The 26,319-nt window shown below is 35.1% G+C and overlaps 1 protein-coding gene across 5 annotated transcripts in view; it reads left to right on the forward strand.

Moving 5' to 3' along the window:
- Positions 1-21,694, forward strand: part of LOC122051140 — a 30,948-nt gene extending 9,254 nt beyond the window's left edge. The window contains exons 6-16 of one of the 5 annotated variants that reach the window (XM_042612097.1): positions 8,917-9,028; positions 9,111-9,208; positions 10,019-10,108; positions 10,251-10,313; positions 10,443-10,516; positions 10,870-10,935; positions 11,019-11,033; positions 16,751-16,870; positions 18,717-18,760; positions 18,836-18,872; positions 21,293-21,694. In XM_042612097.1, coding sequence (XP_042468031.1) covers positions 10,493-10,516; positions 10,870-10,935; positions 11,019-11,033; positions 16,751-16,870; positions 18,717-18,760; positions 18,836-18,872; positions 21,293-21,301 — 315 coding nt within the window. In that variant the 5' untranslated portion in view covers positions 8,917-9,028; positions 9,111-9,208; positions 10,019-10,108; positions 10,251-10,313; positions 10,443-10,492 and the 3' untranslated portion in view covers positions 21,302-21,694. Of the gene's footprint in view, positions 1-8,431; positions 8,692-8,862; positions 9,029-9,110; positions 9,209-10,018; positions 10,109-10,250; positions 10,314-10,442; positions 10,517-10,869; positions 10,936-11,018; positions 11,034-16,750; positions 16,871-18,716; positions 18,761-18,835; positions 18,873-21,292 lie in introns of those variants that run through there. The other 4 variants (XR_006131333.1, XM_042612096.1, XM_042612098.1 and 1 more) reach the window with 4 other exon arrangements.
- The last annotated feature ends 4,625 nt before the right edge of the window (positions 21,695-26,319 follow it).

Here is a 26,319-nt window from a genome sequence, read left to right on the forward strand (position 1 = left end):
TCTTCCTTATTTCGAAATAAAAGCATTGGTTCATACATCGTCATCAAATCGACTTCCATCGGAGTGGAGAGTCGAATCACATCCAAATTGCTCTCCCTGTCTTGTCCCAAACCTCCCTGATTCTTCCATGGCGGCGGGGTCTCACTCCGACTTCGTTCTCAGGGTGAACTATACACCATCTCGGTGGGATTCCCTCTTCCCTTCTCCATCTCCATTTGACGATAATTTCACTTTTTCCCCCCTGCTGCAGGTGTCTTCCACGCCTCCATTGCGACTCGATGAGTTGATTTCTCTTCTGGAGTAGCCGTTGTTCTTCTACAATCTCCTGATTTGTACTTCTCATTCCGTTTTACAGGGAACACGTCTTTGTGGACGGGGCACCATTATGCACTAGTCAGTATTCGGGCTAGTAGCCACCCGTGATTTACCTCCTCCGTGTTGGCCTAGAGACGGATTGGCGGGGACGCTGGAGGCGAGCGAATCACGTTTTTGCCATCATGTATTGACATTGATCCAACAAGTGTCTATTTCAAAATCACAGTCAATTTGACAAAAAAAAATAATGGCCGAGTTTAGCAATAAAATTGTAGTCAGGTGGTTACTTGATTAAGTCATTTACAATTTCACAATAGCTCTTATTTGAGTGGTTGGTTGCCATCGGTGAGACATATATATATTATTTATTATATTTTGGGTCCATGGCGCTTTGTCGTATGGGCTACCCTCTTCTCGTATTTCGAAATAAAAATGTTGATCCATACATTGTCCTCGAATCGACTTCCATCAGAGTGGAGAGTCGAATCGCATCCAAATTGCTCTCCTCATCTCGTCCTAAAACATTCCTGATTCTTCCATGGCGACGGGGGGCTCACTCCGACTTCATTCTCGGGGTGAACTACACACTGTCTCGGTGGGATTCCACCCCCCCCTCTCCATTTGATGACGATTCACTTTTCCCCATGCAGGTGTCTTCCAAGCCTCCATTCGTGACCCGGTGAGCCGATTTCTCTTCTGGAGTAGTGATAACTAACATTTTTTATATATTATTCTAACTCTTATACTTGACATTTTTACCTTCTCGCATGCTTAATGTTGTGTTTATATCATGATTTACGAATAAGGATCTATTTTGGACTTAATTATAATTTTTCTACCATTATGATGTTATTTCTTATATTTTGAATTTGGTTTTGTAAGGAATTAAAAGAGCCATGGATTATGATCAAACTGGATTGAATTTGGTTTTATTTGGATGTCAAATGAGGTAGATCAAGTAGAATGAGTGTGAACCGTTGATCTAGATCAAGAGAGATATGATTCCTTCGTCCAGATCTAAGTATCCTGCCCTTGATCTATATCTAAAATGATATGTACCATTGGATCCAAGCAAGAAGACAATTTGATCACTCATCTCTTCATTAGCTAGATCAAATGACACCTAAGCTCATACTCATTCCCATCCCATAATACTATAATGCCCATTCCCATTCCGAAAATCTTCATCTATCTCCCTCACAAAGATCAACGACCCAGATTAAAAGGGAGAAAACCCTTCCTTTAATACTCACGCGGATGACCAGTGAAAGGGGGCTTTGGTTTGGTTTAGTGTACGCGTCTTCTTACCTATCTCCCGACGCCTCCTTCTCTTCTTCCCCGCGATCTTCTCCAAGCGGCGACGGACGGCGGCGTGATAGGGCCTATCACGTGAAAAAATCGAAAGAGAAAGGGAAAAGGGGGATAGGGTGATCGCTTCGAGGGGATCGGCCTCCAATAATCAAACGAAATTGATTAATTAAAAGGGAAATTGCTTATCTTCCAAAGTTACATAACGTCTCTTTAAATAGAGACCTAAATTACCTTTTCAAAAAGAAAAGGTCTAAAAGAAAAATAAAATAAAACTACCTTTTCAAAAGAAAAGGTGTAAAAGAAACATAAAATAAAAATACATTTTCATGAGAAAATGTCAAATTAAAACTTATCTAAAATAAAAAAGAAAAAGTCTAAAACTTATTTTAAAAAGGAAATAAAATTAATAGATTTATTTGAAAAGATCCATTAAAGGATCTTATCATTCCACCGCCCTTCAAAACAACCTTGTCCTCAAGGTTGTTTATCAATAAATTCTGGAAATTTTTCTTGAATGGTATCATATAATTCCCATGTTGCATCATCGATAGATAAATTGTCCCATTGAATTAATAGCTCAACCGTTGCTTGATTGTTCTTCTTCACAAGTCTCCTTTCTAAAATAGCATAAGGTTGAAATTTAACTTCACCATCTGAATTCACTTCAGGAAGATGTTGTTGAGGAGTAAATTTATCGCCTAGTTTCTTCTTTAAACAAGACACGTGAAATACAGGGTGTATTTTAGAATCTTGTGGAAGCTCCAAGCGATAAGCAACAGGTCCAATACGTTCCATCACTTTATAAGGGCCATAAAATTTCGGTGACAACTTCATAGAGTTTGAACGACGAATTGAAACTTGTTTGTATGGTTGTAGTTTTAGAAAAACCCAATCTCCTATTGCAAATTCTCTTTCCGAACGATGCATGTCGGCCAATTGCTTCATTCTTGCTTGTGCATCGCATAAGTTATTTTTCAAAAGTTGCAATATTTGGTCCCTTGTGCGTAGATTTTGGTCGACTTGATGCACATTTGTTGATCCACGTGTGTATGAGCTAACTGAGGGTGGTATACATCCATAAACGGCCTCAAATGGGGTAATCTTAGTAGCTGAGTGGTAGGTCGTATTGTACCACCATTCTGCCCATGGAAGCCAACGAACCCACTCCTTGGGTCTATCACCAGTTAAGCAACGTAAATAATTCTCTAAACATCGATTAACAACCTCTGTTTGTCCATCAGACTGTGGGTGGTAAGATGTGCTAAAATTAAGTTTAGTACCTTGCAATTGGAATAATTCTCTCCAAAATTTACTTGTGAAAACCGGATCTCTATCAGTGACAATAGATCTTGGTAGACCATGTAGTTTGATTATATTGTCAACAAATGCTTGAGCAACACGGGCAGCAGTATAAGGATGCGATAATGTACAAAAATGGGCATACTTTGTCAGACGATCAACGACCACCATGATAGTACTTTGTCCTTGTGAAGTGGGTAACCCATCTATGAAATCCATGGAAATGTTTGTCCAAATTTGTTCAGGTATAGGAAGGGGTTGAAGAAGACCTGGTCTTGCTACATTTTCTCCTTTGTTTCTTTGACATATATCACATTCAGCAACAAAGTTTTTGGTATCCTTCTTCATTCCCTTCCAATAGAAAGCTCTTGAAATCCGTTTATACGTGCGTAGGAAGCCAGAATGCCCTGCAATTGGTGAACAATGAAATTCCTCCAGTATTACTTCCTTTTCAACTGAGTTCTTTGGAAGGAAGATTCTATTTTTATATCGTAAAATTTCTCCATCCCAAGAATAGTGGGGTTCTGGCGATGAATTTTGTAATATGTTTTGGATGAGAGCCTGTGCCGCTGAATTTTCCTTTTGCTCTTTTTTTATGTTCTCCAAGTTTTTGCAAGTTACTAAGGATATAGCAGTGAACTCTATTTGGTTAGGAAGGCGAGATAAAGCATCAGCTACTGTATTTTCCGTTCCCTTCTTGTAAACGATTTCATAATCATATCCTAAAAGTCTCTTGATCCATTTTTGTTGATCCATATTTGAGATACGTTGATCCAAGATGAACTTAAGACTCTTATGATCAGTTCGTATTTGAAAGCGTCGGCCAAGAAGATAGGGTCTCCATTTTGTAACGGCATGTATGATAGCCAACATTTCCTTGTCATAAATTGACATCTGTTGATGTAGAGGAGATAGTGCCTTGCTAGTAAAAGCTAATGGTTGTCCTTCTTGCATAAGTACTGCTCCGATTCCAACTCCAGATGCATCGGCTTCAATGACAAATTGCTTATTGAAATTAGGTAGTGCAAGAACTGGTGTTGTCGTCATAGCCTCCTTTAAATTTTGAAATGCGTTTTCTGCTTCAGGACACCATCTAAATGCATCTTTCTTTAACAAAGCCGTTAGTGGAGCGCTAATCTTTCCATAATTTTTTACAAATTTACGATAATAACCTGTGAGACCCAGAAAACCACGTAATGCCTTGATATTCTTTGGGGTGGGCCACTCCTTCATAACTAGCACCTTTGAGGGATCAGTAGCTACTCCTTTTTTACTTACAATATGACCAAGGTATTCCACCTTAGTTGTCCCAAAGCTGCACTTAGATCTTTTCACAAAAAGAGAATGCTCACGTAAAAGAGTGAGTACTTTATAAAGGTGATGCAAATGATCTTCGAATGATGAACTATAAACAAGGATATCATCAAAGAAAATCAAAACAAACTTGCGGAGATAAGGCCTGAAAATATCGTTCATCAAACTTTGGAATGTAGAAGGTGCATTAGTTAAACCGAAAGGCATGACTAAAAATTCATAATGACCATCATGAGTCCGAAAGGCTGTTTTTGGAATGTCCGGTTGATAGATCCTTATCTGATGGAAGCCTGAGCGAAGATCCAATTTTGAGAAGAATGAGGAACCTCCTAATTCATCAAGTAATTCATCAATGATGGGGATGGGATACTTATCTTTCACCGTAATTTTATTGAGTGCCCGATAATCTATACACATTCGCTAACTTCCATCTTTCTTTCGCACAAGCAGTACTGGAGATGAGTATGGGCTTACACTTGGGCGAACAATACCAGCTTGAAGCTTCTCTTGTACAATCTTCTCAATTACCTCCTTCTGTATGTAAGGGTAGTGATAAGGTCTAACATTTGCTGGTGCACTCCCCGGTATTAGAGGTATACGATGATCATGTGAACGTGATGGAGGAAGTCCCTTTGGCTCAGCAAATATCATAGAAAATTTAGAAAGAAGTGTCTCTAATTCTGGAGGGGTATATGAGGTACCTTTATGATCCTTTTTGATGGAGAGTTGCATAAGAAAAATGGAGCAATCTTTCTTTAATAGCCGCTCTGCCTGATAACTACTGATTGATGTGATAGTATCTTGTCTCTTGCCTCTGATGTAAACTTCTTTTCCTTGATCTTGGAAGCGCATTGTTAGTTGAGAGAAATTCCATATTATGTCTCCTAATGTTCTCAACCATTGTGCTCCAAGTACAACATCGCATCCATCCAGGGGTAGAAGAAAAAGATCTGTGATTAATTCATAATTTGGTAAGATAATTTTAATACCTTCGCATTTTCCTGGACTTGTAAGTGATCTTCCATCCGCCATCTTAACATCAAATGTAGATGCTCGCTCTATTTTTTGTTTAAGCCTTCTTGCTAAGGTTGAGTCTAGAAAATTGTTGGTGCTTCCTGAATCTATAAGTATCATTACTGGTTGCTTTTTAATGAATCCTTTTACCTTCATTGTTTGCAGAGTTTGTAGTCCTTCTAAGGCATGTACTGATATTGCCATAGAGTCATCTTGTACTTCGTTGATATTATCTTGTGTTTCACCTTCATAGAAATCATCTTCTTCCTCAGAGTTCTCTTCTTGTAGTCGTGCAAAGGATAAGGCAGCCTTTATGGTGCGGGGTTGATTCATTTTTACTTCTCGTCGTATATCAAGGCGAAGTCCTTCAATAAAAGTGCCCAGTAGTTGCTTTTCTGACCAATCACGAGTTCGATTAGAGAGTCGCTCGAATCGCCCTTGGTACTCTAGTACAGTTGAAGTCTGTCGAATTTTGGCCAATTCTCTATCAACATTCTCATAACCGGAGGGACCAAATCGATTAATGAGTTCTTCCTTGAATTCTTCCCATTTTGGAGGCCCATGGCATGCTTCAAGCCAGTCATACCATTGGATGGCATCGCCTTCAAGATTTATAGATGCTAGTTCTACCTTTGCATTGTCCGATGTGCCGTGGAAGCGAAAATATTTTTCAGCCCTTGAAATCCATCCAATCGGATCGTTGTTCTCCCAGCGAGGAAATTCCACCTTCATACGTAGTGGTTGTGCTCTCGATCTTCATTTGAGTTTGCTCCTTGGTCATAATGTTGTCGAGATTGTTGATTTATTCCCTTTTTGATTAGTATGCCTGAGCTGGAATCTGCTTCTAAACGATCCTTCAATTCTTGCACTATTGTGACCAACGATGCCATAGTTTTTTCGAGTTTATCCATCCTTGTCTCGTGCTTAGCTTCAAATTCCAAAGCCCATTTGGCATCAGGATGAGATCCTCCGGTCGCCATGACAGAGTGAATTTTCTTTTCTTGAAGTCGTGTTAAGACCATGCGCTTGTTGAAGTTGCTGCGAGATACTATAGGACGAAGATGAAATGAACTTGCTCTGATACCAAGTTGATAGGAACCCAGGGGCCTATCACGTGAAAAAATCGAAAGAGAAAGGGAAAAGGGGGATAGGGTGATCGCTTCGAGGGGATCGGCCTCCAATAATCAAACGAAATTGATTAATTAAAAGGGAAATTGCTTATCTTCCAAAGTTACATAACGTCTCTTTAAATAGAGATCTAAATTACCTTTTCAAAAAGAAAAGGTCTAAAAGAAAAATAAAATAAAACTACCTTTTCAAAAGAAAAGGTGTAAAAGAAACATAAAATAAAAATACATTTTCATGAGAAAATTTCAAATTAAAACTTATCTAAAATAAAAAAGAAAAAGTCTAAAACTTATTTTAAAAAGGAAATAAAATTAATAGATTTATTTGAAAAGATCCATTAAAGGATCTTATCACGGCGAGTGTCGGCGGCTGCGAGCGACGGCAAGGATATCTCAGATCGTGCTCAACTCACTGGAGGGGTTATCCGGCGAGTCCCCTTTCCGTGGCTTCCTTGTTTCTCTCGCCGGCGCGGGTTGCAAAAGCTAGGGCTTCAAGAAACGGCGGTGGCAGCGAGATCCGATCATCTTCACCTCACTGGAGGTGTTCTCCGGTGTGTCCTCCACCTTCCGGCATCCTTCAGATCTCTGCTCTGTTTCCAGCGGGTTGCAAAGGTAGGGGAGTTCTCAGCGAGTTCCAGCAGACACCTTCAGTCGCCGGAGAGTTTCCAGTGGCTGCTCTATTTTCCGGATTCACCCAATTGGGCTAGGCCAGTGTGGTTTGCAGGGGCACTGATCGACTGATATAGCCAGCCATCTTCATTTCCAGTCAACTTCCATTGGAGAGGTTATTTGGTGGAAGATTCATTCATTGTCAATCAAAGCAAGCACCGCCAGCATCTTAGCTACTGTCCACCGGCTCTGGGGGTTTCTTTGTGTGACGGTGAAGGGTAGTCGATTGGAGTTGATCGTGGAAAAGGGAGATTGGTTAACTAGGATTTATTTGTTGTTCTTGTTTAATTTTGTAGTTAAGTTCTTACGCTTGTTTGGTCGTTTAGTGTTTAGTTGTTAGCTTAGTTTCATGTTTGATCTATTGTTATTTACTTATGATGCATGTTAATTAGTTTTGGTACTTTGTTTAGTTCATTATGTATGTTTGCTATCTTGTCTCATAGTGTGACAATGTGACGCAAGTTTAGCTCTTATGCATAATTAGCTTTTGTTAATTGATGTTTAGGTTTGTTTAGTTCACTTGCATAATTTAGTTTATGTCTTACAATGCCATTTGTTTTCGTATCATGTGTATTGATAGATGTTCTTGTTTTGTAGTGTGACAATGCGGTATAGGGAAATCTTCAATGGTTAGATGGTATATTTGGTTAATTTCTTTATGCATGTTTCTTTTGTTGAAACGATCCTTGTGTAGAGTGACACTATGCTGTGAGTTCATCTTTGCTGGTTAGTTAGAATTTCATTTATTGCATTAGGTTTAGAGAAACAAAAGTCCCAAAACAACCTCTTCATTCGATCTTGTTTGAAACAAACTTCCTGCCATTAGTTCCACGAGAGAGATGACTCGGTCCTCTACTATACTATTTAGTGTAGGTTAAGGGGGTTCGGTTGAGTATAAATGATTAATTTGATGTGAGCGAGTGACAGCTTCTCACCACATCTATTGTTCTCCCTTGATCTCCTGATATGTGCTTCTCATTCCGTTTTGCAGGGAGCACGCCTTTGCAGACGGTGGCATCCCTATGCACTAGTCATTGTTCGGGCTAGTAGTCACTTGTGATTTACCTCCTCCGTTGGCGGAGGCGTTGGGGGCGAGCGAATTGCCTTTTTGCCATCATGTATTGACATTGATCAAACAAGTGTCTATCTCAAAATCACAGTCAATTTGACAGAAAAATAATGGCCGAGTTTAGCAATAAAATTGCAGTTAGGCGGTTACTCGATCAAGCGCTTACAATTTCACGGTGGCTCTTATTTGAGTGGTTGGTTGCCACTGGTGAGACATGGGCGGAGGGAGGCGAATGGAGGAAGATAATATATATATATATATATATATATATATATATATATATATATATATATATATATGTAGGTGCTTTAATTAAAAAGTGAATTACAGAATTATTATTGTTTATTATTTTTTAGGTCAATGGCGCTTTTTCGCATGGGCCGCCCTCTTCCCCTATTTCGAAATAAAAACATTGGTCCATACATCGTCCTTGAATCCACTTCCATCGAAGTGGAGAGTCGAATTGCATCCAAAAATAACTCTCCCCGTCTCGTCCCAAAACCTCATTGATTCTTCCATGGCGGCGGGGGTTCACTCCGACTTCATTTTGAGGGTGAACTATACACCGTCTAGGTGGGATTCCCTTTTCCCCTTCTCTTCTCCATCTCCATTTGATGACAATTTCACTTTTTCCCCCAGGTGTCTTCCACGCCTCCATTCTTGGCTCGATGAGCCGATTTCTCTTCTGGAGTAGCCATTGTTCTCCCTTGATCTCTTGATATGTGCTCTCATTCCGTTTTGCAGGGAGCACGCCTTTGCTTATAGTGGCACCCTTGTGCTTTTCATTCCGTTTTGCAGGGAGCATGCCTTTGCGGACGGTTGCAACCTGGAGCATTGCGTCAAGTACCTAAACCAGACACTAGTGATCTTTGGATTCTCCACCTCCCTTGATCTCTTTGCCACGGATCCTGTGCGTTCAACTCATGTGGCCATGGGTTTTTTTTTTCCTGTAGTTTTTTTGCTTTCGGTTCTTAATGAAATGTTGGATACAGGTCTCGATTGCGAGGACTTGCAACTGCATTCATTCTTTGCTTCAACAAAAGCTGCGGGACATTGAATTTAGAGAGGGCTCTAATGACCATAAACAAAGGTGAAACTGGTATTTCTGGCAATTTTTATTACTAAATTAGTTATGCTATTGTTTTCGGTTAACGTTGGCAAAGTACTACTGAGTTGGCATGTAACTGGAAGTGGATTTTTCTGGTCGTTCTCGTTCCAAGTTATGGTTTTTATTTCTTGACTCAATATTCATGAGATTTATAAGGAACCATGGATTTAAACTTGACAAACTAGGAATCAGTGTCTGATGATTTTCATGTCCATTCCTTTTTTCTTAGTTGAGTGTTAGCAATTAAAAGATCCATGACTAATTGTCTGAACTTATAGTCGACAATCACAGAAATGCCTGATGATTTTTACCTATATACCTTTCCTCTTAGTTGAGCACGGTAAGGAATTGAAAGAACCCTTGCCAATTGCCTCAACTTCTGTTCATCTATTCAGTGTGCTCAAAATCCTCAATTCCACCAGTGATGTCATTTTCTTCCCTTCCTTTTCCTTTCATTTTCTCCTGCACATCTACTTGTAAAATAAATTGACATTCTTCTTGTTCTTACATAGGCCAAATTTTCAATTTTTACCGTAGAAAACTTTGTTAACCAAATAATGATTAATTGGTCAGAACTCAGAAGTCTTAAATAGCCATTCAATCTTTTTGTTGAGATGTTTTCTACATATTGCAATTTGATATTTATAGATTAGAGGCAAAAGCTGAAAGACTTGAGGCACAATTAGCTACAAAAGATAGGGAGCTAGCCACTCTAACCCGAACGGTTGTCAAATTGGATTTATTTATTTATTTGCATTTTTGTTTTAAATAACTAAAAATATGTTCAAACAGGAGGCTAAAAATAAAGCAAATCTGAAAACTCAAATTGAGAAGTTGTGGCAGGAGTGAGATGAATTCCAAAAGATGATCCTTGGAAATCAGGTGGAATTGTGTTTCTAGGATATTTTTCTTTAGTTCTGACCACATATTTTAGTTAAATGTGCTCCTTGATGTTGTATAATATTTGTGTTTATTTTCTCTTTTTCTTCACAACCATATCTTGTATCTCCTTTTCATTTATAAGCAAGTGCGTACAGAACAGACACATGAAATGAAGAAGAAGGAAAAGGAATGCATAAATCTGTAGGTCGTATGATTTCCATTGTATTCATTCATTTCCACAACCTTTTCTTTTTATTGCATATGAATGTTATGGCTCATGTTGAATACATAAAAAAATGCTTTATCAAACTGAAGGCTGACTTGCTTCCTGTAGAAGAGACTAAACGAAGTGTTAGTTGAGGAAAAAAAGAATCTCGGTCAGGCATGGAGATAATGAACCTATTACAGGTACTCATTGTGCTTATACATGTGATCCATGCATATCGATTTCATAATTCCTGCATTTTGTCAATTCCAATCTTGGTCAGGCATGGAGATAATGAACCTAGTGCAAGCACTCATTATGCTTATACATGTGATCCATGCATATCGATTTCATAATTCCTGCATTTTGTAAATTCCCATTACCTGTTAGACATACTTGTATGGCCCTGGTCAGCTGATCTTTTCAGCAATGCCTTTTCTATCTTCTTTTTTTTATCCCTTTTATTTCAATGCACTTCATTGCCGTTTCCAATGATTAGAGATGTCTCCATCTGGAATTTACTCCATCTGAATAAACTTACTATCACTTTTACCAGAAAGAAGGACGTCAGCATGGGACATGGAATGGAAAGAAGGCTGACAGTGACTTTTATAAGATGATAGTAAGAGAAATATCAACATCCCTAAGCAAAAATTGTTGGGGATTTTAGCTACTGGTATTTCAATTCTCTAAATCCATCTTCAGGTTGATGCATATGAGGTGAAGAAGCAAGATCTGATGGCTTTGTTACGTTCTATGCATTAATAATTTATTATTTTAAATTTAATTCTTATTTGATTATTGAGACTCCTTGTGTAGTTAAAATTTAGGATAATGTCTATCCATATCTCTATGATGATTACATGTCAAATATCATGGCAGAATGGGGCCGTAGGATGCCCTTTCTTTTAATTTTTTCCATTGTGTTTGTGATAGAAACCCAATTCCATATGTGAATCTGTCTTATGGAGGAAATATGCTGGATTATCTGGATCATGAGGCAAACAAGCCTAAAACATGGATTGTATATTCCAAGATGGCTAAAACACAAAAAAGGGCAGTAGACAGTTTATATTGTAGAGTCAGTTATATCTCTGTGGTAGTTATGTTTTCATGTTTAGAGTTTGTCTATGATTATAAGTTAGTGGGAAGTTAGTGGGGAAGGGATCTAAGGATTATTATCAAAAGAGAGTATGGTCTTTGGCTGGTGGAGAAAGTTTCTCTATCAGATTTGAGTGTTCTTGTTGTACTGTTTTTGTTAACTCTAATACAATTCTGTGTGTACCTTTATTCTGAGTTTTGGAACCCTAACATTGGTCCGACCTGCCGGATGTAAGAGGGGTTGTATGCTTAGAAGGAATGCCAAAGATGTGGGTTAATGTTTTGGAAGAGAGGGTGGCAACACAAGAAGGAAGTATGGAGGAAATTAGAGGTATTATGCAACGATTAATGTATGAAGTACAACATGGTTCTCTTTTACGAGAGATCAGCAAGCAATTAGGAATAAGGGTTGAAGCAACACCATTGAAGGGGGCATCAATTTCTGCTGATGAGCCATCTCAATCTGAGCCTCAAGAACATCAAAGTGATCAATTGGAGGAGTACAGGATGTCTATTAAGAAAGTAGAATTACCAATGTTTGATGGTTGAGATCCAGTGGCATGTATTACTAGGGCTGAAATTTATTTCAAAGTCCAAAATACTTTTGATGAAGTTAAGGTCAAGTTGGCACATGTAAGTATGGAAGGCCCATCATTCATTGGTTTAATCTTCTTAAGGAGATTGAATAAACACACTCTCATTGCTCGTTATGGAAGGCGTAGACATTAAAATCCTTTTGAAGAATTGGCAACATAAAACAAATTAGAAATGTGGAAGAATTTATTAAAGCCTTTGAGTTGATTTCTTCACAAGTTCTACGCCTACCAAAATAGTAGTATATTGGCTATTTCATTAGTGAATTACAACCTCATATTCGAAGAAGAGTTCGAACGCTAAATCCATTGTCTAGAGGGCAATTAATGCGCGTGATAAAGGATGTTGAAGAGGAATTGTTAGAGGAAGGGGGGATTTCACAAAAGACAGTTGGGAAGGAGAAGTTATGGAGCAATTTTGGCCAGGGCAGTGCTGGTCCAGGCAGTTTTCGACCATTTGTTGGGAATAAAATCAATTCAAAAGAAATTGGGCCAGTCTTTTCAAATGAGAAGAACTAGTACAACATCAAGATGGGGTTCCAAAAAGATTCGTGACTCTAAGGAAGCTAGTAATGCAGGTTCTGCATCAAATAGAAATCCTGCTTTCTCCCAAGCCTCTACAGCACGAAAAGGAGGAGATAAGCGTGGGTTCACGGAAAAATTCAGAGGAATTCATTCCATTTCTTATCTAGAATTATTGGAACAAAGGGCCAAGAGATTATGCTTCAAATGTGGTGAAAAATTCCACCCACTTCACCAATGTGCAGAGAAACGATTGAAGTTATTAGTGTTAAAAGAAAATGAAAGATTAAATTTAGATGGAGAGATAGTGAGTCTTGAGGCAAAGACTTCAGAAGATGAGGAGCTATGAGTGTAAATTTATGGGATTATTGGGTATGAATTCAGGTAGAACCATGAAGTTAGAAAGCAAAATAATGGGGATTGATATTGTGGTGCTTATAGATAGTGGAGCCAACCATAATTTTATTTCTCCTCAATTAACTCTCAGATTGAAGGTGCAAGAGACAAGGAAATTGGGAATTAAACTTGGTGATGGGCATAAAGTGTTTACTAAAGGTAAGTGCCCCGAGTTATACATTCACTTGGGAACTTTTGAGTTGAAAACGGAGGCATATGTATTATAATTGGGAGTTTCTTAATTGAAAACATTGGGGAAAGTTGTAATGGATTGGAAGGACATGACTATGTAGTTCCATCATGAAGATCTTTTTGTCACTCTACAAGGTAAGTTGGAGGCAGCGAAGAAGAGTAAACAAACAGGAAAAAGGGGGGCCTACTCCCTATATTGCCTTTTGCAAGGACATTCTCTTACTATTGATAGGTTTTTACGGGCAGCAGAAGGAGTTCCTTCTCACACAATATTACTATCAGAATTAGAATTGAATGCATCACAACAACTGGAATTATCGCAGTTATTGGAAAGATTTTCTACAGTTTTCAAAGAAGGAAATAGGTTGCCACCTAAGCGAAGTCAACAACATGCTATAGTGTTGCAAGAAGGGCATAGTCCTATTACTGTGCGTCCATACCGTTACCCGCACCATCAATAAGAGGAAATCGAAAGACAGGTTCAAGAAATGTTGCAATCGACATTATTTGGCCTAGTGTAAGTTCTTTCTCTAGTCATGTTTTATTGGTAAAAAAAGGGATTCATCATGGAGAATCTGTGTTGATTATAGAGCATTGAATAAGGTCACAATTCTAGATAAATACCCTATCCTTGTGGTAGATGAACTACTTGATAAGTTATTTGGAGCAATGATTTTTCCAAAAATTGACTTGAAATTGGAGTATAATCAGATTAGGGTAAAGGAGGAAGACATTCATAAGACCGCATTTCGCACTCACAATGGACATTAAGAGTTCTTAGTTATGCCTTTTGGGCTCACCAATGCCCCTTTAACCTTTCAAGCAACAATGAATGATTTATTTAAACTGTTCCTTCGTAAGTTTGTATTGGTTTTCTTTGATAATATTTTAGTGTACAGTTCCAATTGGCACACACATTTGTCTCATCTTTCTATGGTGTTGGAAGTTCTTCTTTAGAATCAGTTTGTGGCTAACTCTAAGAAGTGTAGTTTTGGCACCACAACAGTGGAATATTTGGGTTATATCATTTCCGGACAAGGTGTTTCAGTTGATCCTTCTAAATTCAATATATTTTGGATTGGTCGATTCCAAAGAATGGCAAAGGAGTAAGCGGTTTTTTTTGGGTCTAACGGGTTAATTTGTAGAAAATTATGATAAGGTAGCTAAGCCTTTGACAGAATTGACAAAGAAGGATAATTTTCACCGGGGATCAACTTCTTTAGAGTCTTTCTTGGAACTCAAAAGACTCTTGACTAGTTTCCCAATTCTTGCATTTCTAGATTTTTCCAAGCCTTTTGAGATTGAGTGTAATGCCTCTGGAAGAGGAATTGGCACTTTATTAATGCAAAATAGAAAACAAATTGCTTATTTTAGTAAAGCTTTATCAAAAGGGAATTTGTCAAAATCTGCATATATAAAAGAATTGATGGCTTTGGTTTTGTCTGTTCAACATTGGCGTTCCTATCTTCTTGGGAGACCATTTATAGTATATACTGATTAGAAGAGCCTTAAACATTTACTACAACAGCGAATCACAACCATAGATCAACAATGTTGGATGGCCAAATTATTAGGTTACCAATTTGAAGTTATTTACAAATCAGGGTTGCTGCTGATTCATTATCTAGAATATATGAAGAAGGTGAATATCTCACTTTAGTGTCTTACTCTACATGAGAGGAAGATGAAAATCTTATTGAAGAAGCTAAACAAGACCATCAATTGCACAAAATTATGGCTTGATTTAACCAATAATCCAGGTTCTCATCCAAGTTTTGAGATGCAACAAGGAGTTCTATACTATAACAATAGACTTGTTATATCTGCTTCATCTCCTTTGATACAATTACTTCTAAAGGAATTTCATTCTTCCCCTTTAGGAGGACATTCCGGTTTCTTGAGAACTTATAGAAGGTTAGTAGGTAATCTTTATTGGAGAGGTATGAAGCGTTGTGTACAAGAGTTTGTGTAATCTTGTGATGTGTGTCAAAGACACAAATATGCTGCAACTGTTCTTGGAGGGTTGCTCCAACCTTTGCGGATTCCAGATTTAATATGGGATGACATCTCTATGGATTTTATCACCAGGCTTCCTCAATCAAGCAGGTATGAAGTTATTTTTGATGTGGTGGATTGGTTATCTAAATATGCACATTTTATTTTGTTGAAACATCCTTGTACAACCAAGACTGTAGCTGAATTGTTTGCTCAAGAAATTGTATGACTCTATGGAGTTCCTAAATCCATTATTAGTGACCAAGCTCCATTATTCGTTAGTCACTTTTGGAAAGAAATTTTTCAGCTGCAGGGCACAATGCTTAAGATGAGCTCTTCCTACCATCCTAAAATAGATGGGCAAACTGAAGTCTTGAATAGATGTTTGAAGGGATATTTATGTTGTTTTGCTTTTGAACCGCCTGAAAATTTGGCTTATTGGATACCATGGGTAGAATTATGGTATAATACTTCTTTTCATATATCTATTGGTAAAACTCCTTTTGAAGTAGTTTATGGTCGAAAACCTCCTACATTAACTCGTTTCGTAACAAATGAAACTAAAGTTGAGGTAGTGGCAAGGGAGTTATTTGATAGGGATGAAGCTATCCTTCAACTTAAATATAATCTTTCTAGGGCACAAGAATATATGAAAAGATATGCTGATAAAAAGAGAGCCACTACAATTTGCAGTAGGAGAATGGTGTTCCTTAAATTAAGGTACCACAGGCAGCACACGGTTTCTAGGAGGATTAATCAAAAATTGATAGCAAGATATTATGGATTTTTCCTAGTTATGGCAAAATATGGAGGTTGCATATAAGCTCAAACTTCCCCCTCATTCTCGAGTTCATTTTGCCTTTCATGTATCATTACTTAAGAAAGCTATTGGAGAATATAATGTACATGTAGATCTACCCAATGGACTGGAGGTGACACTTGAAGATGAAGTGGAACCCGAATATGTGATTGCTAGTAGACACATTGTTCATAATGGTGAAGTGATTCGTCAATGGTTAGTCAAATGGAAGGGCAAGGACATGATTGACACAATGTGGGAGGATGATTTCACTCTTAGAACTCAGTTTCCTCATTTTAGCCTTGAGGACAAGGCTAGGATTGTAGCAGGTGGTAATGATAGAAACCCAGTTCCAAGTGGATATGCGCGACTTTCTAAATGCTCCAAATGACCCATCACAACAAATTAGTGCTATGAATGAAAAACAGGATGCAAAACCTCCTCATTCCCCATTAGGTTGAAAGATGGGTTTAGGGAAATTTTCTTCTATTAGATAACTTCCCTAATGAATTTTTTAGCAGGATGTCTTTGATCTACCTTCCCATATGGCCAGAGATCAGATAGAAGAGAGTTTGTGGACTAAGATGTCTTCAATAAAAGTCTGATTACTTGGTCCTTCCATAAGCACTCGTTAAGTATTTCCCTTTTACTTTGTTGCTTCACATTAAAGTATTTCCCTTTTACTTTGTTGCTTCACATTGCATAGTTTTTTCCCCATCATTTATGTATTTATTTATTTATTTTTATCTTTTTGGTTTAGGATTCATATAGTTGACTCCACTTAGTGGGATAAAACTTGGTTGTTCTTTTTTGTTTTATCTTTGTGGTTCTTGAGACAGGCAAGGATGACACAGCTGCAAGATGAACAAAAGGAAGCAGAAGTTACTTGTGAGGCAACTGAAAAGGAACTTGAACTTGAAGCTCAGCTTGTTGAAGCTAGAGGCATCATTCAAGAACAGGTCAAGATTTTCTTCCAATCATATTGTTTTTTTGGTGTTCCAGTGCATTGATGAATATGCAATTTTAAAACTTTGTGGTGCAGTTTGACTCTATGGATATAATTCTCGAAGTAATGGGAGAAAGTTTTTCTTGTGGACTTATAAGTTATATTTTTTTAACATGTTGAGAAAGTATATTATCTTTTAATGTCATGGTTATGAATACATCATCATATAAGATGATAGGTCTGGTACTGCATCAAATCATCAACATTTTTTTTTTAAAAAAAACTTAAAGCTAAGATACATTGCAAAATTTGGTAAATTGTATCTTGAAATTGCTTTATGAAACAACTTTATCATGTGTATGATGTATGGTGTAGTATTTGGTAAAATTATACTTAGAAAACATTTGTTGCTATCTTTATATATCCACACCTTAAGTTTTTATATTATTATTCTGAAACTTATATGTCATTAATTTGTCATTTGTTTGTAAAAAATGGACCACAATTTAGAGGAAATATTACCTTATGAGTCAAAAGTAGTGTTTATTTTATAAATTGTAAAATTTTATCACTATTCCAGAAAGTGATTGCATATATTGTTATATAGGCTTATGCAAGTATTATCTTACTAATGAAATATAGTATTTATTTTATATATTATAATGTTTTATTGCTATTTTGGAAACGGATTGCATACATTGCTTGTAGTTACATAGGCATATGCTTTGAGACAATACTTGCTTCTGTTTGAGGCTGCATATGGTATAACCCACCCAAACAAATTCTAGTTTCTTGAGTTCAAGTTATTAATTGCTGAGGTTCATACACAAAATAATTTATATGGAGCTGTGTTTCTTAGAATACCTAATTTGACATGTTCTTTAATAAATGTAATTTTCCCTACTTGAATTTCTAAGATAATCAGATATATGGGAGATGTTAACTTACAACAAATGATCTTGTGTGTCATTGCCAATATAATTTACATTTAATAGAATATGGTGTGTGCTTGATGTATGTTAGCATAGTCTCATACCAAACATGTTATGTGTTAAAATGACTGCATGTTGCTTTTATACATTTTTTTTGAAACCTTCATTTTTATATTAGTTTATTTAGAAAATCATTATCATTCAAATACTATTTTAATAATTTAATTAACATATAAATAGTATTATTCTATTAATATTTTGCAATGTATCTACAAGATACTATAACTTCAGTATTAACTGTCATTTCATTAGCAAATATATTATCTCAGTAAATTATTATAAAATTTAAAAGTAACAATTTTGATATAACCAATTATCATAATCGTCTTCATCAAGCCAATTATCATCAAAGACTATTTGTCCCAATTATTAGGAGTATGTTATATGAATCTTATTTCTTTATTGAGTTGTAGGCCAGGATATCACTTGTTTGTTTTCTGTAATATAAAATATTTTAATGTAATCTTTTTATTTTACTGATAACTTAATGAGTTTCACTTTTAAATATTTTGTTAACTTCTTGTTTTATCATCAAGCCAATCATAATATGTTCTAATATATTGTGATTGTTATCTTACCACAAGATCAGTAATTTAATGCTGAAAATTACTTTGTTGAGAAGTTATATTAGTTTTCTTGATGATTCAAATTTTTTCCCCTGAAAAGCAGCTTTCAAATGTATCGCCTCATCTGGATCGATAAAATGGCTGTGAAGGGGTGCATTGACGAACCTTATCTGTTGGATACCAAAAAGAACATGATGTTCTTTTAAATTACTTAGCGTTCTCATTAAACTTTTCTTAAACTATTTGACTTTTCTCTCTCTCTTTGCTCTTCAAATGCTTAATTCTTATTATTCTATTACAGGCTTCAATAATGTCAAAACATTTTGCAAAGACTGATAAACCAAGGTGAGTCCATCTCTCAGAGTTTATCTTGATTATGTTTGTCTGAGTTGCTTTTATGATATGATTCTTTTTCTTCAGGAGATTGAGCAGCCATTTTGATGCTGCGTTAGCAGAGGTACGTAGGTTATCATCTTGGGACCATTTTTTTGTTTCTTGTGCCTCCTTGTGGTCGTGGGACTAACATGTCTGGGATTATTGACGATCCATATTAAGATGTTTTTGATCCTTTTAAATGCCATCTCCTGATATATATATATATATATATATATATATCTGAAAATACTGTCTTCAGCAAGTCATCTTTACCAGAATTTAACCGGTCTTTTTCTGCTTACAAAGTGGTACCAAAATTTCTATCACATTTATCCATATGCCTACTATTGATAGTGTACATAAATAATTTAATATTTATTTAACTTAGCTGACAAATATGTGAGACTTGCCATTTGAGATTGTGTGACTACCTACAGTAGAGGAAAAAACCTGGCCACAGGGTGAACTAAACCATCCTTTTTTTTTTGTTGCCTGAAATTACTATATGAACTAGAAATTTGAGGGGGTGTTTGGTTTAGGGGAATAGGAGTGGGGAATGGGAATGAGAATGAGAATGAAAATCATTGATTGCCATTGTTAATGTTTGGATTATAGGAATAGAAATACAAATAAGGGAATGAATCCTTGAGATTGGGTAATAACTCATTCCCATGTACCTCCCCTTCAATGAGTCATTACCCTATTTTCATCAATCAAAATGTTCCCTTATTCCAAAAATACCCTTGACCTAAAATTAAAATTTTTTCCTGTAATATCAAATATCAAAATATATTTATTTATTTTTCTTTCATATCACTTCTCTCTCCTTGTTCTCTCTCATCATAGTTTCTCTCTTATCATAGTTTCTCTCTCATCATTTTATCACACACTTTCTTTTTCCTTAATCTCTCCTATCACACTCTCTTTCCTCCTTTTTTCTCATTACACTTTCTCTCTCCTCAATCTCTCCCATCGCCTTTTTTTCTCTTTTTTTCTCATCACATTTTCGCTCTCATCACACTTTCTCTCTCCTCAATCTCTCCCATCGCACTTTCTTTTCTCTTTTTTTTCTCATCACATTTTCGCTCTCATCACACTTTTTCTCTCCTCAATCTCTCCCATCGCATTCTCTTTTCTCTTTTTTTCTCATCACATTTTCGCTCTCATCACACTTTCTCTCTCCTCAATCTCTCTTGTCACACTCCCTACTTTTTTTTCCTCAACACACTTTCTCTCTCCTCAATCTCTCCCATCACTGTCCTATTTTTTTCTCATCACATTTTCTCTCTCATCATGCTTTTTCTCTCACCATATTTTCTCTCTCTTCAATCTCTCTCATCACACTCTCTCTTTTTTTTCTCATTTCATTTTCTCTCTCTTCATCCTTTTCCATCATACTTTCTCTCACATCGTATTTTCTCTCTCATCTTCTCTCATCATGCTCTCTCCTATCATACTCTTTTTTCTCATTTTTCTCTCATCACACTTTCTATCTCTTCATTCTTTCTCATCACACTCTCCCTCATCATACTTTCTCTCTCATCATTCTCTTTCATCATATTTTTCTTTTACATTCATCTTTCTCTCACATCTAATTTTTTCTCTTATTTTCCTTTAAGGGTAAAAAAAGGAAATTTTGATTTATTCCGATAGAAAATATGCAACTAACCAAACATTGTTTTTAAGAGTGATATTCATACCCATTCCCATTCCACAATACAATGATTCCTATTCCGATTCCTATTCATTCCTAGGAAATAACCAAACACCCCTGAGTTATTAAAGGTTCCTTCATCTCCCGGTCAAATATTAGGCTACTGCAGTTTTTGCCTCTTCTCCTACTGTACGCTACTGCTTCTTTCATTACTCATCATATGCACCAGCTTTTTCTGATTATGTGTGTTATGAATTTTCTCTTTCTCTTTCCACACTACAAAAGAGGGTTTTTGCGATGATTTCCAAAACCATCATGAGCAGCAACAGATAGTGACGGTGAGGTAAATCGTCCCAATTATTCTTTTTTTTTTTTTTATGATGGTTGTGACAGTGAAATTAGCATTACAATTGGACCATTGGAGACAGATATATCAATTGTTCTTAGAGTTAGACTAACCTTTCGGGACAGTGTTGCGACAGTATTGTTGTCGTTGCAGATGCCTAGGCTTTGTGAGGGTTAAACTCCTGCATCGATTGCTGTAGAATGATTAATCTTTGCCTGTGCATTCTTGAAACTTTCTAGCAATCAATTACTTAGATATTATCTTTTGGGAACAAATCATTATGATTTTGGCATGAGCTGGTACCTCAGCAAGACTTTTTTTGCAAATTCTCATGAAACATAATTGCACATAGCCATATACATTCCAGAACACCATAACATGAACTAAGTATTAATTGCTAGTCATTTCCTTTAGAAATTGTTATCATTTCAAATCTAATTATTTTCTATTTTGCAATCCTCATCATCATACAAGTACTAATCCTCATCTTTCTTAATTCTAGGAAGTGTAAACGCTCATATTACCATGATATGCTGATGGAGTTAAGGAGCCTTTTTATTTGTTTTGCCTAGATTGCCAAGTCATCTTCAAGCATCAGAGATGGTATAACTTCTGAGAAATGATGTTTAACGTAGTTAAAATTAACAAGTAGCATGAATTCAGGATAGCCTACTGACTCCACCATTGTACTTGGTATATTGCACCTTAACCTAGGACAGTTAGTTTGAGAAAGGGAACTGTATGATTGCAGCAAAAGGTGAAGTTGTCATTTTAACGGTCCTTCTAAAGTGGCTCTATACATTGTGGAAGGGGATAAATTACGGGGGAAATTTTGTTCTAGTGCAGCGGCTCTTTGTATTGGGAGGTTAGACATCCTAATGAGATATTTTTGTATTGACCCCAAGCCCTATTGCAATAAATACCCATGCAGGTACCAACTACACTAATATGTGGGAGCTAAAGGGAATTGTATGATGATAACACATGACAAATTCCAAATGATAAATATTCTAGATGTTAATTTTATATGCTTGTTACTTCTTACATGCTCATTAATATGTTTTGTTGTAAATTTTTGATATTTTATTTTAGATCTCGATATGATATCTAATGGCTCATACATTACATATACTATCTGGTTATGTTCTATTTTCTTTAAAAAAGAAAATTTTGATTATTAATTTGTGGAAAGCTCAGAAGATTTGTCCTGGATTTGTTATTACATTCTGTTGTGTGCTTGTAATTAGATTTTTGTTGCCACAACCATTCATTTCAGTCTACCTAAGTTGCACAACAGAGTTAGTTTGAATAATAACAGGAATAACTGAATATCTCTTTTGTGCCAAAATAGATCAATCAGCTTGATTGGATTGTTAGCATGCCTAGATGAACTAACCCAACCTGAACCTATCAGCCCAGTTTGCTCGGTACACCTGACTCATCCGACTGATTCAACCCCCTCAATGGTTGGCACTAGATGATAAGAACAAAACTAACTATAATATATTTATAAAAAAATTTATACAAACTAAATTTATCAACTTGTTCAATTTTTTTCCAGCAAATATAAATAATTAGGTAAGGCTGTTGCTATCCGCATTTTTCGTCTGTAGGTGGGACGGTTTCTCCAGTGCCACTCTTCCTAGCAATGTGTTGTACCTCTGGATTCTGGATGAAGGACAATGTGCTTCTCCAGAGCACTCTTCCTAACAATGTGTTGTGCCTCTGGATCAAGGACAATGTGTTAAATCAAATTCAGAAACTTAATCTTGTTAATTCAAAATTTTAATTTTAAAAAACTCAAAATTGAATTGAAATAAATAACCAGATTAAGAGTTTCAAAATCATAATCGAACTAATTATCTGAAATAATTAAATATTTTAGAAAATGAATTTTTGAAATAATTAAATTAAACTTTTAAATTCAGTCAGTCTGATAATTAATTTGATTAACTGTACTCATATCTCATTAAGACAACATAAAAATATGAATCTTCTTCCAATTTCGATAATTGGCACCTCACCATCGGAACAAAATTAATTACAATATAAATATATTTATAAGTCATGAAGCACTAGAGAGATTTCGTGTATCACAATCAGTTTTACTGTTCAATAATTGATAATTATAGTCAACAAAAATATTAAATTAATAGTTATAAAAATTGTTAACTTACCCCTTTTTTTAGATTAACTTATTTAAGAATTATTCATATAGTCAATAAAAAGTATGAAATTAATATATATATATATATATATATATATATATATATATATATATATATATATATATATATATATATATATATAAACTTACATAAAAAAAACCAATATCACGTGAAACAACTCTGAAATCGCATGGGCCAAACAAAAGGTAAGAAACAAGAGTCTAATACTAATATTCATAAAGATTATCATCAAATCAAATCGATAAAACATAAAAAAAAAAAACCAAATTAACTGAACTGTGATGCAGCTCCGACTTAGTATATCAATTTATTTGGTTTAATCAATCTTTTGAAAGATGCAGACATTGATTTATTCAGTCGAAATTAGCACACTGACAGAGGGAGAATGAGGAGAAACCTTAGAAGACAATTTCTCGGGTAAGAGCTTGCAATGAGGTTATATTCTGAGAATTAATATTTCGGTGGTTATTTGTGCTTTAACCTTTTCTTAAAAGTAATTCTATGTAATTGTAAATTAGTAAAACATTTTAGATGAACATTTATGCTACTACTTTTTTTTTAAAAGAATATTTTGATTGTTATTTTACTTTGTGAATGCACTTGGCAAAAGCCAACCAACACAGAAATGGTGGAAGAAAAGAATCTTCAAATCAAAATACATTAGACAGCAATAAAAATACTACACTCAGCAATTTGGATCTCTTTTTGGTAAGGACACTATATTATTTATGCCATCCTCGTTGTTTATTGCTAAGTTTCAAAAAACAGCTGATATAGTTTCTATATAGATAGAGTTGAATTTAGAGCTCCATTTTCTCATAGGGAAATCATAGGTAATTAGAATTCCATTCATTGGTGGCATTCACTAGTTGATAATGTGAATTAATTTTTGTACTCACATGCTTCAAGGTTAACGTGAATCCCTGATGAATTTTCCCTTTCCAGGAATTATATCTTTATAGTTTAGCTTCTAAGTTGTTTGACATGTAGCCTTGTGAACAATTTTATTGTATCTTGGAAAATAGTGGAAACTTAGAAATTGATTTTGATTTCCTTGCACTGAACAACTAGTCTTTTTTTTTAATTTTTTTTTATAGATTCTTGGTAGACATTTATTCTGGTAGATACATAAATTTCTTTAGCATCAATTTGCATAGAACTTTTGTGTTTGATCTCATACACGTATACTTCAATTAGCTCACTTCTCTTGTTCACATTTAATTGCTCTCCTTTTGTTAACAAGTCTACTATATTTCTTCTTTTCTTACACTACAAAATCATTGTCTGTGTTGCTGCAGTCATTTTCTTTGTTTTCCACCTTGATCCTACTTTTGCAATGAATCTTGAATAGTATATCACGATGCAATATGAACGAGAAAGTTAAAATTTTGATTTGATATATATTTTGATAACATGTGGAAGTAGTATGAAGGTGTACCAACTAGTATTTGTTTCAAAGAAGAATAGAAAAATTAAGCAACCATTATCTATATGATAATATTGGATCTGTTGTAGATAGTTTTATTTTATATTTTAAAAAGTTATTTTCATAATTCGAATTCCATCATAAACTCATACAGTAGTAATTTTATTATTGCATCAAGGTTTCTCTTCTTTACATAATCTTATTGTAAAATTTTATTTAATTTTTAATCAGATTTTGATAATATTAATATATCAAATATCTTTTCAATCTTTACTTCTAGGGTTATAAATGAACCAAGGTAAGTCAAACTTTATGATATTTAAGTTTATTTGATAAAATAATCGAGCTAAGTTAAACTGAAATTAAAATAAACTAAGTTGATTTTTTTTTTATGAGCTTGGTTCAAATTTAGTGTAAACTTGATTTAGTTAGATGTTATCAAGCTCTCAATTCAATGTTGTTTGATTATTTAAAATTTGTACATTTTAAACTTGATCATATAAATTTATTTATTCATTTTAAAATTTATTTATTTAACATGTTCATAATAATTTTATTAATAAATATGGTTCACAAATATAATTTACAGTATAAGGCGATTTCAGACATCCGAAATAGGGCTCACCCGAACTTATTTTCCGGTCTTTTCCTCGAGCAATCTTCCATTTCGGCTTCTTATCTCTCGGAAACGTCGCACGCTTCCTTCTCGTTCGACAACGTACTCCTTCGCAGCACCTGGTCCCTAGGATGCACTGAGCTCCTCTACTCTCTCTCGTGTCATCCTTCTCGTTAGTTGCATCTTTCGCTCGACTTCTTGTGCTCCTAAATTCCTGCACACTTAGACACAAGACATCAAACATATACATGACCTACCTTAACTCGATTGACCATATCAAAACTATCTCGGGATACTTACAATCTCTCCCTTATTTGATGTGCATCAACTTGAGTTAGAGTTAGGGAAACAAAACATAGAATTAATAAAATGACAATTAATAATGGAATTTTACAAACCATATAATTTCAAATATAACCTCCCCTACACTAAAGTTTTCATCTCTCATTCTCCCCATTTGATTACATCAAAATAAAGTCGGGAAAAAAGATCATAGTTAAATAAAAAAATTTGAAACTTTTTCAAAGGGTTAAGGAAATAAAATTCAAACTGAAATTTTTTATAAAATATTTTTCAAAAAATTTGAATTTTCAAGATTTAATAATCGCATTTATCAAATTTAATTTAAAAATAAGTTTAACACTGAAAAATTTTAATTTTTTTTATTAAAGTTCAATAATAATATATGAATATGTATTAAAATCTTCATGAGATTTTCTTAAGTATTTTAGCATAAATAAATTATTTTATATAGAACCATAGTTTTTGCTAGATAAATTTATAAAATAGATTTTTATTCAAACAAATCTCCCAAAATTTTCTTAGTATTGAGAATAGCATTTAACTAAAAGAAATAAATTTTTCAAAAATAAGTTTTTGAGACTTTTTAGTTTAAAGATTTTTTCGGTAAATAATTCATAGAAAATTCATTATTTATTAGATTTTTTTTAAAAAAATCTTTCCAAACAAAAATTCAATGATTCTACCATTATAATTTCTAACAAAAAAATAAAAAGAAATATTTTAAACGGATTGAATTATTTTTAAAAATGAATATTTTAAAAATAATTTCACTAACCTAAAAATTAGGTTGATTTTTCTAAGTGTTCAAAATATAACGATAATGTCATGCCCCAAGGGTAAGAAATTGTCATGCTCCGAGGGTAAGGTTGTTACCGACGAAAATCGGACAACACCTCCCTTGTAGTAGAGACATGAAACCAGTATACATAGTCAAAAGTTACTTATATGCAAAACACAGTCAACACGGCTGGATCTAAACACATTAACGCCGATAA

The sequence above is a fragment of the Zingiber officinale genome, chromosome 3A (genome assembly GCF_018446385.1).
Source record: "Zingiber officinale cultivar Zhangliang chromosome 3A, Zo_v1.1, whole genome shotgun sequence".
In the NCBI taxonomy this organism is placed as follows: domain Eukaryota; kingdom Viridiplantae; phylum Streptophyta; class Magnoliopsida; order Zingiberales; family Zingiberaceae; genus Zingiber; species Zingiber officinale.